General features: G+C 35.7%; 1 protein-coding gene across 4 annotated transcripts in view; it reads left to right on the top strand.

The window, feature by feature from the left end:
- The window catches only part of LOC120625945 (sialin), a 44,528-nt gene extending 28,872 nt beyond the window's left edge, over window positions 1-15,656 (top strand). For 3 of the 4 annotated variants that reach the window (XM_039893217.1, XM_039893216.1, XM_039893218.1), the window contains exons 2-11: window positions 1,121-1,310; window positions 3,033-3,151; window positions 5,452-5,566; window positions 7,101-7,275; window positions 8,400-8,500; window positions 9,363-9,519; window positions 10,440-10,612; window positions 12,008-12,111; window positions 13,917-14,037; window positions 15,355-15,656. In XM_039893217.1, coding sequence (XP_039749151.1) covers window positions 1,121-1,310; window positions 3,033-3,151; window positions 5,452-5,566; window positions 7,101-7,275; window positions 8,400-8,500; window positions 9,363-9,519; window positions 10,440-10,612; window positions 12,008-12,111; window positions 13,917-14,037; window positions 15,355-15,561 — 1,462 coding nt within the window. In that variant the 3' untranslated portion in view covers window positions 15,562-15,656. Of the gene's footprint in view, window positions 1-1,120; window positions 1,311-3,032; window positions 3,152-5,451; window positions 5,567-7,100; window positions 7,276-8,399; window positions 8,501-9,362; window positions 9,520-10,439; window positions 10,613-12,007; window positions 12,112-13,255; window positions 13,346-13,916; window positions 14,038-15,354 lie in introns of those variants that run through there. The other variant, XM_039893219.1, reaches the window with a different exon arrangement.
- Window positions 15,657-15,870: the final 214 nt, after the last annotated feature.

Raw genomic sequence — 15,870 nt, 5'->3', positions numbered from 1 at the left:
GGTACTTTATTTCTTACTTTGAAATGGCACAATGACAACGGTCCTTGTTACAACAAATGTGTGTACAAATTATTATTATTAATAATTTGAATAATGAAGGTAATAACCAAAAGTGCTTATTTATTAGTTATTTTAATTATAATATTTATTGTAGTTGACATGTTGTACCTACTGTTTTATTCTAGTTCAATTTTTGGTCAGAAATCTAAGCATTTATAATGGTGTCCTTCAAATTTTTATTAATGGTGTGCTAAAGGATAGATTTGTCACCGATTTTCACCTGCGCAGGGTGTTGCCCAACTGTATTTGCGTAGTTTCTAAACTGTGGCAATGCGAAGATGTTAATTTTAATTTCGTTTCTTATTATGTATGTAGGTCATATAACCTTTTTGGTGGGTCATGGAAAGCTTTGCTATGTAACGTTTGAGATACCGCGGTATTCCTTTTGCGAATACCCAATAAAAAAGTAATAAAAGCGTTTTTGCCAGAGTGAAACCAGAGGGTTAGAAAAGGGTTTGTTTGTTATTTAAAAAAGTTACACCAAACTGTACTTATTTAAAAAATCGACCCTTGAAAATTTAAGGGAAAGGATATAATAGGATACGTACCAGGTAATTTGGTACTACCTAGAATATTAGAATAAATGACAAATAAATAATCCCCAAAACATAATTAACAATATTAGAAGGAGGTAAAGTAATCTATATATATACATTTCGTAGTCTTCAAATTGTTGGCTGCCCTAAAGTAAGCTTGCGCGTAGTTCAGGACGTATAAATGTTAGAAATAACCGTAATATGTTATAAAAAACCCTACTTATCTAAATAGTTATATAAATCAATAAATAATGCAATTGTTTTAATGTCTAAAATTATTTTAATTTAAACTAATCTAATCCTTCAGTACACAAATGCGTTGCACTGAACGATAATCCCCCGTGGGAGCAGTATCGTTTCAAGCAATATAATTATCAAATGTGTAATGAGAATAGTGTGAGTTAACTACTTTGTATACTCATCGAAAGTACGGGCACGTAAGCAAAGCTTATTGCGGATGACGTGGGCAGTGAAAAAAGACTCCGCACATATACACGTTACACCTATGTTATTATGTTTTCCAGGGACAGAATCAATGAGGTAAGGAGCACTAGAACATCATGGCGGTTTTGGGAGAAGAGGCGGCTGGTTGTGGCGCTTCTGGCCTTCTTCGGCTTCTTCAACGTGTACGCGCTGAGGGTCAACCTGTCAGTAGCTGTGGTCGCTATGACGGAACCCGTCGAAGTCGAACTGGAGAATGGAACTATAGTTTACGTGAGTGTCCCAATATGATATATTCAAAGTGCATTCGACAGCAGCAATACAATTGGGGATGTAAACAATGATGATGAACTCCCCCTTGACTTAATTTTTGAATTTTGAATTTAATGGGAATGGGTTAATATCTGATAAGTCAGCAACTAAGTATATAAAGCCAGGAAATATTAAGCAAGGTGGTCTACGTGACAAAATAGATTCAGGACCCCTGATCTAGTAGTTTAAAGGTTTAACAGACACACAAATCTGAGACTTACGCCTACTACTAAAGGTACTGAAGAATTTGTATGTTCGCTCGTGATATGCTCAGGACTCAGTCTCAGTCTGAGTGGTTTTTTTTTTATTAGATAGCCCTGCTTGAGGGAGTTTGAGCGTACTAGCTCTATTTTATTAGTTTATAAGAAAGCAGGATCGCTGCCCACTGCGCCACTCGGCGGTCTAAACATGAACCCTCGTAATAAATGAGAATGAGCGTAACATATAGCTAGAGCTAATAAAACCGCCCTTGTAAGACATCCTGAAGATTATCCCGAATTTATTTTACGAACCGCATAGATTGTTATCGCATAATACATATATAATTTTAAGCAACCCACGACGAAAACAAACACTTGCGGCGTCCCCTGGTGACCTTATATCATAAAACTTATCTATCAAGAGAAATCTATGAGCCCATCACACATCCACTGTAAATTGTCGAAGACTTGGGTAATCCGCGGATCGTTTTGTGTGCAGTATGAGTTCAAGGTAACATTACAGTGCCATTAGAACCAAGTAATGGCCACTTTTACAAGGAGAAATCGATCGAGACCAAATCATATAGCCTAAACTCGACACCTCTGGTTGAAGTAGAATCAGGTAGTCTGCAGATTGCCCTCAACTGCGTGATCTCAACAAAACCTTATTATTAAAGTGTCATTAGATTTGTTTGCATATTCAGTAAATTTCATAGAAAATTCTATTACTACTAGTTTATTTTCAATTTCTATACCAGTTTCAGAAAGAGGTAATGTCCTAAAAAGGTTGAATATATAATAATCAATCATTGATAAGGAAATAACATTATGTAATCAAATGATGAATTAAATTAATACTCAATTAACAAGGAGTATGCAAACACTAGAAAAGAAGTATATCTGCTTCGTCAGTAACAAAATCATACGCATAAGATAAGTTTTACGAACCGATCTTTTATCACAATTCAATAAAAATCGAATGGATACATTAGCATTTATTCCGAGGACATTTAGGAAATAACGTTTTTTTTTTAAGTGACGATAAAATTCGCCCGATCAAGTTATTAGGACACGCCAGTGTTTTCATCAGTTAGAATTATTGGTGAGGGGAAAAATGTGAAACTTGTGCTTTTTACCAAAGTATTGACTGTTATGCACAGCAACATAGTTTCGCCTTTCCAACTATTTCTTCTCTTTGGTAACATTTAACCGGTCAAAGTGGGAAACCATCACCTGTAAACTGAGCAACATTTAGTTAGGTATACAAGGAATACGTCTTACAGATAGCCGCCCTATTTTCTGCAACATGAGGCGTAGGTGTTAAGCCCCATGTGCCAATATTCACCGACTATCACGACCTTCTAACCGAAACACAGCCATGCTGCTTGGCAGTAGTACATCCAAATGAGAACTCTGTCACAAAAAGCTTTACTTCTACAAGCCTTTTATATTGTAACTACAAATATGTATAAAAAAAATCCAGGTTCCAGAATTTGACTGGTCGTCCACAACGAAGGGATGGGTGCTGAGCTCATTCTTCTACGGCTACCTAGTGACGCAACTTCCGGGCGGTTGGCTGGCAGCTAAAATCGGAGGTAACAGGTTCGTTCCTTCTTAAAAAAATAACTAAAATGTGGTTAGTTAGTGCACAAAGCGGCATTTCGTTCTATTTAAAATCAATTGATTCCTATCTCACAGAGAATTAAATCTTAAATCTATAACCAGCTGTTCTCGATCGAATCAATATATTATATTTAAAAAGATGAAAAAATGCACTTGCTCACTCAATAACTCATTCACTGACTCACTCACACACTAACTCACTGAAGTACTCATTCAAGACCTAAACACAATATTAGGTAAAAAAAAAAATTTGGGAAATTCCATAGGAATCCTTAAATTTTTCCGGGATAAAAAGTATGCTATGTGTAGATTTCATTCTATATTTATAGGGTGTAATTAAACGAAGAAAAAAAAGCTTTCTCAGGATATGGACAGTCTGTGTACCTTTGTACTTAAAAATATATATTCATAATGCATATATGTGTACATATAAAGCTGTATTTCTTATGAGCTAAAAAGGAAGACAGTTTGCCATATCAGGCTTGAAATATTATACATTATAAAGCAGTGAGCCTAAAAGTGCTTACATATTAGCATAATGCTCATGTGTTTAATTAAAAAAAATATAAATATATAAATCATTAAGATATCTATGTATTATAAATATCATTGTTCAAAATGTATTTATTATTGCATTTTAAACTTAATTTTGAATAATGATATTTATAAGAATTGACATAACATATACATATTTATAATTAAAATAGTTTTAAAATGCTCTATATGATTTATTTTTAACCAACATTTCACGTACTGAACAAAAGCACCTATTCGTCAACCAAATACAGAGAACCCTCCTAAAATTTTAAAGTGGTTAGTCACGCAAACTGTGGCAATTTGTTCTACTCACATTAACACACGCAACGATACTTGGTGTAAAAATACGAAGTTTCCTGTAAACCACCGTTGGGAACTAGATATTTTTTTAGGATCAAAAGTAGCCTATTACTCTCCAACCTTTTAACTAACTTTCCCAAAAATCAAGTCCATATGTTGCTAAGACAGGGCGTTAAGAAAGGACACACAAACAAACACACCTTCGCATTAATAATATTAGTATTGATTACGAATTATTATTATCATAATATAAGCGGTGATAGCCCAGTGGTTAAGGCTTCGGCTTGCCTTTCGTGAAGACCGAGTTGGGTCACCGGCACGTACCACCGACTTTTCGGAGTTAATTGTAATATTATTTTTAATTATTTGCAATTTTAATTCGATTACAGTTTTTTTATCGTAGTCTGTACATATTTGCTTATCTTCACAGTATTTTTTGGCTTTAATTTTTGTTATTTTTGTCATATGCCCATATGACAAAAATAACCTTAATTTGGCCCTAATTAAAAGAATATATTATTACTAGCTGTTGCCCGCGACTTCGTCTGCTTTTTTTTTTGTTTTTCGAAAGACATGTGCCTTATAAATGTGGCAGCACTTTATGTATTTAATATAGCTTAGCCTGGTGTAAAATTGTCAAACACTTTCGTCCGCTCTCCCAAGAGAACTGAGCTTAATTTTGGGATAAAGAGCATCCTATATTACTTCTAATACCTTCTGGTATATGTGTACAAAGTTTCGTGATGATCGGTTTAGTAGTTTTTGCATTAAAGCGTAACAAACAAACTTACATTCACATTTATAATATTAGTAGGTACTATTTTCTCTCAGTGTGAGGAAACCTGCATACCTGAGAGTTCTTCATATAGTTCTCAACGGCTTTTGAAGTCTACCAATCCGCACCTGGCCATTGTGGTAGACCACAGCCTAAACCGTTCTCATAATGAGAAGAGACTGCCCCGTAGTTTGCCGGTAATGGGTTGATGACGATGATCATGACGTATATCGTAATCGGCCGCTAAATGTACTGAATCATATGTGCCTACTGCTTTTACTCGGCTATGATAGCGAAAACCTAAAAAGTAACGTCGCACAAAGAATAATTACATTCATTTAAATCCATTACTGAGTTGTTGTTTTATTTATAATGTACTAGATGTTTCCCACGCTGTCACCTACGTTAACTATGCGTCGTAAATAAATGTTACGTACGAACCTTACTCATAAACGTAAACTCCCGTCCCGTATGTAATTTAACTTAACTCAATTTTTACTTTATATCCAAAATATAACATTCTGCAAAGGGCAGGGTTTATACGCAATAGATAGTCATAATAAAAAAAATACTCTTTCTGTAAGGATTATTATTCTCTGCCTAGGTGATGGCGATTGAAGAACACCTTACAATTTATAAATTATAAACTTATACGCTTATTTAACAGAATGTTCGGGATAGGCATCGGAGCTACATCTCTGCTGACACTGTTCACTCCGCCGCTAGCGCACACCAGTACATCATTGCTGATTGCGGTGAGAGTCGTCGAAGGTCTTTTTGAGGTACGTAACGACTTAACCTTTGGTTATACCCCTGTAACCCGTCTATTAGTAATGTTTTTTTTTTTACAATCTTCGTTTAATTCAAAATTCATTTATTTCAAGCAGGCTAATATAAGCACTTTTCAAACGTGAAGTCTGTCTGTGTCTAGTGAATCCACCACCGGTTTGGAAGGCAGATTCTACCGAGAAGAGGCCGGCAAGAAACTCAGCAGTTGCTCTTTTCCGATACCAACAATTGACATGTTACATTTTAAAAGTCATTTTTCTGTCTTGTGAGAGATGAAAGCAGAGCCGGATGCTTCCAAGCAACCTTGTCATTATGAAATTCATCAATTGTATAGTAACCTCGCTATGTAAATAAATATGTTTTAACACATTCTTTAAACTTATGCATTGGTAGGTCCAAAATTACCTTAGGAATCATATTATAAAAGCGTAGTATACTCAATGCCACAAATGACTTCTGTATTTTTAGCAGACGATATGCAGATGTCACTAATTTATGACTATTTCTTGTAAGTCGAATGTTAATATCCACTTTTTATTTATATAGACAAATGTATTGTCTTACAAATACTATATTGTTATAAATATATTGTGAGGCTACCGTTAGTATACCTATTTCTTTAAATGATCACGGAGGGGTTAATGTAGATAATGCTTGAATAAGTTAAAACACATAGAATCTTGTCATTGGATTGTAATTTGTCGGATTGCGAAGGACTCCTTTGTAAATGGAACCGGACTATAAGGGGTCTTACGTAGTAATCTATGCTCGCTTCATAGCGAAATTGTATAGGTTTCTTTTGTTATACTTTTCTTTTTATGTACTTTTTGTGGAGTGCAATAAAAGTATATTCATTCATTCATTCATACTCAAGCTTCCGATCAATCTCAGTCAATTAACAATTAGCTACGAAGTTAAATAAATTCGTACCTAAGCTTATAATTGAAATAAGTAATATAAATAATAATAAAAAGCCTTTTTATTCTCACATCTCTTACATTACTTACAAATGTTGTTATTAAGTACACAATTAAGTTATATCTTTAAACAAGCAATTCTTGTATATATATAATTGGAATCTCGGAATCGGCTCCAACGATTTTTATGAGATTTAGTATACAGGAGGTTTTGGGGGTGATAAATCGATCTAGCTTCATTTTTAGAAAATGTCATTTTATTTTTCCTTTCCGGTAATAACCGATTTGGTGCAACGAATTTGCACAGGCCAGCTAGTATCCTTAATATACATTGTTAGTTTGGTTAGCCAGTAATTTTTATTATGATTATCTTTGGAAATACGAGCCCCTTCTCGGGTAAAGGCCTCCCCCAACCTTTTCCATGTTTCTCTTTCCTTGCCTTGCGTCATACAATCGTTCCCTGCAGCTCGTTTGATGTTATCCCTTATACCATCGGGTTCTTTCCACCGTGTGGTTTGTATTGTCCACCTATTAGAGCTTGTTTAAGAACATCGGTTACTTTTGTTTTTTTTTGACGTAAATAAGTAATATAATGTTGTAATACTTTTAGGGCGTAACGTATCCTTGCATCCACGCAGTTTGGTCGCGCTGGGCCCCTAGTGAAGAGAGGGCTCGTCTTGCCACGTTCGCTTTCAGCGGGAGCTATGTGGGCACCGTGGTGTCTATGCCGATCTGTTCTATGTTGGCCCATTACACCGGCTGGCCGGGGATATTCTACGTTTTTGGTGAGTTCATCGGCCTGCTCCATCATAAATAGGGAACATCCATTAATTACGTCACACGAACTTCGTTTTTTTTTTCACCTTCGTGTCTTTGTCAAACATGGGCAGGAGACAATTATGTTCCCGGAGAAAGGATAAAAATTTACATTCTCCCACAGCTTTATCAATACTTTAAGTATGAGTACTATATAATGTTAATATACTCGTATGTGTAATAATAAACTGGGGTAAACCTCTTCTATTACATGTTACCGTGCTTTAGCAGGTGGACACGTTAATAATATACATACATATACAAGTATATATTAATCGGGGGATATAATTTTTGTCACCTGCCTGTGCTAATTAACAAAACATAAAAACTATATATTAAATAAAGAAAACTTAATCATCTAATAGTCCTATGCATATTGAATCTTATGTTTTTGACGATAGAGTTGAAAATGTTTTGAGTATTTCGTTTCGACGTCACAAAAATTAAAACCCTACCCACCTGACACACAATGTCACAAAATAACGCTTGATGTAATTTATGGATGGCCCCTTATCAGCCCGTTACCGGTCGACTACAGGGCGGTTTGACGGCCGATTGGCTTGGTGGGCAGCGACCCTCATTTCTGAGCAAAAAGGCCGTGGGTTTAATTCCCACAACTGGATTTTTTTTGTGTAATGAATACGAATGTTTTTCAGTGTCTGGGTTTATATATATATATATATATATATATATATATATATATATATATTTAAGTAAGTATATTAATCATAAAAAAATAATCATCAGCTATCTTAGTACCCATAACACAAGCTACGCTTACTTTGGGGCTAGATGGCGATGTGTTATATTTATATAATTAAAAAAAAAAAAAAACTTGGTCCAAGTATCCTCTCAGGATACGCAACGCATAGTCAACCACAGGAAAAATCGTCATTTTTTCCCTGCATATCTGCAGTCAGGGGTTATAATATCCTCAATACATAGGTATTGAGATTATACTATGACCAGATCACTCTAGGTACCCCTCTGCTCACATATCAAAATTTCCACGCGCAATGTTTGAAAGAGTATTCCAACTAACGTGATATATAAACGGCATCTGTAACAGCAATTTAATGTTTATTTTTTTCAGGAATTGTTGGCTTAGTTTGGACTACAGTATGGTGGCTGGTGGTTAAGGAATCGCCAGAAAAAGATCCCCACATAACAGCTGCTGAGTTAAAATATATACAGGTATTTCATACTTATTTAAGAGATTACTAAACACACATAGCCGAGAAGACGGATTTATTTTGTTGCACTCTGAGTGAACTTACAAATATAGCGATTTGGATTTTATCATATACGTTATAGTTATATATATTATTAAAATTTACATAACATGCTGCATTGTCGTATTAGGATAACTTTTTCCTGTAATGTCAATAATATAAGATTGGGAATAAAAAAATAATAAATGTTTTAAATTCTTTGATGTGTGGAAAGACTTTGTTTTATATACCAAAGCATCTAGCGCTCAAGCTAAACAGCGCCTTATTGCAACACGTTAGCGTACATTATTCGCTGTGCCGATTTAAACGGCTAAAATAGCAAAAACGTAAAGAGTAACGTCACCAAAAAAAAACATTCATTTAAATCCATTACTGAGATGTTGTTTTTTTTAACCACGTTAACGCGTTAACTATGCGTCGTAACGAAATGTTACGTACGAACCATACTCATAAACGTAAACTCACCTCCCGTAATTTATCTTAACTTAATTGTTACTTTATTACCAAATTATATTCTATAAAGGGCAAGGATTATAGAATATTATTTGGAAATAAAGTAAATATTAAGGTAAGTTAAATTATGGGAGGGTAGTTTACGTTTATGAGTTAGGATTGTACGTGAAAGATAGAAAAAAATACTCTTTTTGTAAGGATTATTATTCACTGTCTAATAGGTAATGGAGATTGAAAAATACTTTGCAATTTATAAATTTAACTATAAAGTACTTAAAAATGTATGTTGCTTATTGTTGTTGTACCGTTTAGGTCTAGATTTATTTCGCGAGCGCCATGACGCTTACTTTAACACAAAAAAATTATGACAGGAGTCTCGAGGATCTATAGCGGTGGACGGGTCGCAGATTCGGCACCCTTGGCTGGCGATGCTGTCTTCCGGACCGGTCTGGGCCATTGTCATGGCGCATTTCAGCGAAAATTGGGGTTTTTACACCTTACTGACCTTCCTACCTACTTTTATGCAAGGTAAAATATCTTACAATTCGGAATATGTAAAAATGTTACCATACAAACTTTTATCCCTTAAGTTTTGTGTCGACATCCCTAGGATACTGAGGATTGTGGTCTTATATGTAGCTATTTTGGTATTTTAGAGTTCTGTATTTTCTCTTAACTGATCAAACGGGAGGTTTCGGCCGTGGCTAGTTATCTCCGAACAGACAAAAACGTGCCACCAAAAGATTTAGTTTTTCGGTACGATACACAAATGCCTTTATTTAATCAATTTAGTTACCTAAGAATCGCGGGCACCTTGGTTCCAACCTCGAAACGGGGCTTTTTGTATTGGGTAATTGTTTTGGGTTTTCCATAAAATAATTCTTAGTACCAACCCGGAGTTAGAAGATTGGCGGACTCTCGCGACTCTGAGAGCACATTAAGAAGTCTTTCCCGATTGTAACCAAAAGAAATAAATTACATTTAAAGTTGTAGAAAAAAACGACACCAGCAATAGATAAAAGGTATTTAATACATTGAAAGTTTTATTATACTAGATAGTTAAATAAAGTTTATTTAAATATCGTAAAAAATATTTCTTCATAATCACTGACGTAGGTCGGTGTAGATAATCAAAGAAATGGACAAAATAAACATAATTCAATTTGGAATACGAATAGATCCATTATAATAGGACAGCCAAGTTTTTCTCAACATTGAAATTTCAGATTTTTGCACATTTGAATCAATTAAATCACAGGAATGAGCCAACTGTCAAACCTTATAGCTAACTTGAGGGTGTCGGTTTTTTGTGACGGTGTGCGCGCGCATCGTAATTACCTCTCATAATTTTTCCCTAACGCGTCAAAAGAAGTATAACTTCAATAATGTTTTCATTCATACATGTCGCTGATTTTTAAGTTAATAAGTGATTGTGTGTTTTTGATTAGATGTCTTCAAGTTCCAAACATCAGCGACCGGTTGGCTGTCGGCTGTGCCATACTTGGCAATGGCCGTGGTGCTACAAGTGGCGGGTCACATGGCCGACTGGATGCTACAGATGCAGCTATTGTCGCGGACTAACATACGGAAGCTGTTCAACTGCGGTGCTTTTCTGGCCCAGGTGAGCTTATATCACATTATACATTATTATTACACATTTTTCTATCATTTATTCTTTTTCAATTTTTTTTTTTTTAATTCTTAACAATGCTTAAAAAAATTAAAAAACACTTTACTATATATTACAATTAATAGTTAATTACTCGTGAAAATAAGAATTTAATAATATTTTATGTAAGGTAGGTATCTTAATATATCTAAATAGTGATTAATCGATTCTTTCTTGCGTATAATCTTGACGTTTTGTCATTTAACTAGCCACGGCTAAAGTCCGACTAGACCAAAAAAAAAGCAAAATTATGAATTTCCAAATTGCCCTGCGCGTTAATCAAAAGTTAATACACATTATTATTATTCATTACATTATACATTATTATTTTTTATTATTTTTGAAGTTATACTTCTTTTGGCGCGTTAGGGGAAAATGGTGAGAGTTAATTTTTACGATGCGCGCGCACACCGTCAAAGAAAACCGACACTGAATGAATATAGCTATAGTCAACATTTTAGTTTTTATAAAAAAGGTTTACTTTCAATAACTCAAACAATACCTTTTTTCTATTATTAGTGTCGTTTTTTCTACAAACGTACAATATGGCGAAAGATAAAATTTTTGAAAAGATTTTTATCTTGTTACGCAAAAGAAGCTGTAACTTCTAACGCGTGTACATAAGTACACACAGGGCCGAGTTTCGAATAACAGCTCTCACCTCTATGTGCGTTTTAAAGTAATAAAAATATCACTTGCTTCAACAAAGCGAAGAAGAAACATCGTGTTGAACAAACACGATGTTTTGGTTCACCATTAAAGCATGTGACATTTTATAACCAAACGCGCATGACTTGGAAAAGTTTGAGGTGCGTTCTGAGATTCGAACTCCGCCTTCCCAAAGTGAAGATGAATTCCTGGATACGTCACCGGTATATAAAACGCTTTATACTTAATTCCCATCTGAATATTTTTTCTGCTGCATAAAACGACCGCAATTGATTGAATTGATACTCACCACCGCACCGCGCTGCTGGCATTCTTTGCACGGTGCTTTTAATTTACCACGAAAAACGGCCAACAGTATCTTCTGTTCTTCTGATTTTTGAAATTTTAAAAAATTCTGAGCGACCTTTTAAAAATTTTTTTTTGAGCTGTCCTTTGAGACAGGTTATAAAACATCGAAAACCAATATTTTTTCACGTGAGACTAAAAAATAAAATAGTCGGTTTTTTTGCGCCACCCTAATGTTTATGTTATAATATGTCATCAATAGCAGTAGAGTGCGCAAGGCCTGTGACCTTGATTGGACAAAGTATTAAAAAATATACGGTAGGCATTGCTTCTGCGCCTGTATGAAGTGCACGCCACTGATTATATTAACAGCATTAATGAATATGTTTTCAGACTATATTCATGGTAGCGGCGGCCTACGCTACGTCGATCGTCGGCTGCGTTATATGCCTCACCATAGCTGTTGGACTCGGGGGATTTGCCTGGTCTGGATTTAGGTAATTAACATCTTGAAATATTATTCGTCGAATAATAATTGGACGTAGTTAAGGACGACCTCGAAAACGACGGAAAAAAATTACTTAAAAACTTTTAGAAAAATAACGAATTGGTCGAGTCGCGGGCACGTAAATCCTACTCAGATTCATCCAAATCCTTAATATTCCGATTTTGACGACCTCCATGGCGCTACGGTGAGCACTGTGGTCCCGGGTTCAATTCCCGGCAGGAGGAGTTTGGGATTTTATAATTTTTGAATTTTATCTGGTCTGGTGGAAGGCTTTGGCCATGGCTAATTACGAGTGAAAAATACGAGTGTGCTTTAGACCACACGACTGATGTAAAACTAAGAGAATGAAAATATCCGCTTGCACCTCCCACCCTCTTGCTCCTGCAGTATGATACAGACTATAGGCCTTCACTCAGTGGCGTGCACTGGGTTTCTTACCAGGGTATATACCAGGAAAATTGCACAATTAAAACGGCACAAATTCTTCTTCTATTCGAGTTGTAATATCAATGTTAGGGTATGCAGTGCTTTTGTGCATGTATGCAGTGCACGCAACTGCCTTCGCTGTGTCTTAGATATACGAAACGTAACTGGCTATGAGAGAAAGAGCAAGAATATGAGTGCTCGCACCACTCTCTCTTGCCCCTAACGTAATACACGAACTCTCTCTCTTTATATCTTGACTAACGGATGTTTCTGTTCCCTTCGACCAAGCATACTTTTCGTAGCTCTCTCGTCGCGCATTTACCAGCTTACGGGCCCAAGTCAAGCAGCGAGATTTATAATTTCTTTAAATCTTTATACTCCACACCAAACAGATCTTCGCCAATGTACCCTCTACGCACGTTACGCTTCGAAACCGAAGCATTCTTAGGAGACGTAGACTTCAAAATGAATAATTGAAAAGAATTCTTAACGGATTGATATAAGTGTGGAATATAAGGATTGCAGAAATTATAAATTAAACCATACCAGCCATAACCAGCTTAATTTTCATAATATATCATGGATTTCCGCAGTGTAACGCCTGTGTTTATTTCTAAATATTGGATAGAAATCCAATATTTAGCAATAAACATGGTGGCAGTACTTCTCCGGACGAGCTTGATTTTCTTCTTCTTGTAACCTAATAGGTGCGAGTTTGGTTTCGCGCTTGTAGTCAACTGTCTGCTGTCCCGCTGAGAGACTGATAAATATTGAATTCTGCGCATCGAATCGCACGAAGTTCGTAACCTCCCAATGTTTGAATCGGACTGTATCATACTATATAAGAAATGTTGCAGACACAACTTGTTACTATATCATCCTCATCATCATCATATATACAAATTACCGGCCCACTACAGGGCACCGGTCTCCCCCCACAATGAGAATGGGCTAACGCCGTAGTCCACCACGCTGGCCCAGTTCGGATTGGTGGACTTCACACACATTATGGAGAACTCTCAAGCATGCAGGTTTCCTCACGATGTTTTCCTTCACCGTTGAAGCAAGTGATATTTTAATTGCTTAGAACGCACATAACTTAGAAAAGTTGGAGGTACATGCTGGGATTCGAACTCGGTCCCCCGAAAGTGAAGTCGAAGTACTACCCTCTGGGCTATCACCGCTTCAACTACAAATACTGTGTTACTATATACTATAATATATCCTACAATACTTATATATCAATACTAATATTCATAATATTATTTTTTGATTAGTTTTATTGGCTTTTGACCGTTCTGATTATTAATAATATTAAAAAAAAAATGAAGTTTATATCACTGAATGTTTTATTATTTGTAATTTCAGTGTAAATCATTTGGACATCGCTCCGCCGCACGCGAGCGTTTTAATGGGACTTTCGAACACGATTGCAACACTGCCTGGCATCATAAGTCCACCCCTTGCGGGATCTATAGTCACTGATAAGGTAAATCTTCGAAAGAATCATTCCTTCGTTCATTCATTCATTCAATAATCTCTTTAAAGTCATAATTATTTGAAAAACAAATATGTAAATAAATAATTCTACTACTGTTATACACACATCGCCATCTAGCCCCGAAGTAAGCGTCGCTTGTGTAACTGGTATTAATATGACTGATGATTTTTTTTATTTATAATATTCATAAATACTTATAATATCCAGATAAACATAGACTGATGAGTATTAGATACAAGATGACTGATGAATATTTTTATAAATTATATACATAAATACTTATAATTTACAGATAAACACCCAAACACTGAAAACCATTCATGTTCATCACACAAACATTTTTCAGTTGTGAAAATCGAACCCACGGCCTTTGAATCAGAAAACAGGAAAGCTGCCCACTGAAGATAGTAATTAGTTCATATTTAGATTATTATTTTTAATAGTTTTTAGTTTAATACTTATTTCAGCTTTTATTTTTTTATAATGTGACCGGAGATAATAACGATAATTAACAAAATTAAGCTTAATTTGCTATACTCCGCGAAAAACAGGAGAATCTGTGTGGTGTAATTTATAATTTCTTCAATCCTTATACTCCACACCAAACAGATCCTCGGCAATACACCCTCTACGCACGTTTCGCTCCGAAACCGGAGCATCATCAGGAGATGTTGACTTTACAATGAATAATTGTTGCTTCAACAATTATAGGTATTGAAGAAATTATAAATTACACCACACAGATTCTCCTGCTTTTCGCGGAGTATAGCAAATTAAGCTTAATTTTGTTACTATATCATGGATTTCCGCAAAGTAACGCCTGCTTCTATACAATAACGATGATGCTGTATATACCTATAATTGATAATGGCACTAGACAGAATTTGTAATTCTAACCCATAATTTAATTTTTTGGTTGAACAAATAAAATAATACATAAAAGTAAGTCTATTGTGAATTGACAGCCGACTGGCGCAGTGGGCAGCGACCCTGCTTTCTGACTCCTAGGCCGTGGGTTCGATTCCCACAACTGGAAAATGTTTGTGTGATGAACATGAATGTTTTTGAGTGTCTGTTTGTTTATCTGTAAATTTTAAGTATTTATGTATATAATTTATAAAAATATTCATCAGTCATCTTAGTACCCATAACACGAGCTACGCTTACTTTGGGGCTAGATGGCGATGTGTGTATCGTCCGAGTATATTTATTTATTTATTTATGTATTTATTTATTTACTTATTAAATTCCTAACACCCTAAGTCTGTAATAAATCGAATAAAATTTATATTTATTTATTTCCAGACAGCAGAACAATGGCGTATAGTGTTCTTTATATCCAGCGCGATCTACTTGCTGGGCGCGATAGTTTACGGCGTGTTCTGCTCCGCGGAGAAGCAGCCCTGGGTGGTCGAAGTGGACAGTGACGCCAGCTTCGACACAGATGGCGCCTCCGTCACCACGGCCAGGGGATACGACAATAAGGCCATGGACCACAGCTCCGAGATGTAGAACATTTATAGTCTATGGCACAGAATTAAGAACATACAGAAACCGTGTACACGACTAATATAGAAGCATAGTAACTTTAGTAGTGTTTCTCGAACAGGCGGTTAGTCACTTCATTCCATTTAGCAGTCGACAGTAATTATTTTACCTCTACTGTTCTAAACGTTTACCATTAAATGGGGAAAATGGGAAAAATGTGAGCTACCAACATTCCGCGGCCGTGAAGTGAATAATGCGCGGTGCGTTTTTGCTTTTGGCCGCAATGCACTGCAAACAATAATCGCTGAATGAGGGTTCTGTAAGTTCTTCATT

This window comes from Pararge aegeria, chromosome 8 (assembly GCF_905163445.1).
Source record: "Pararge aegeria chromosome 8, ilParAegt1.1, whole genome shotgun sequence".
Lineage (NCBI taxonomy): Eukaryota > Metazoa > Arthropoda > Insecta > Lepidoptera > Nymphalidae > Pararge > Pararge aegeria.
This window is presented reverse-complemented; position numbering and strand designations above follow the sequence as displayed.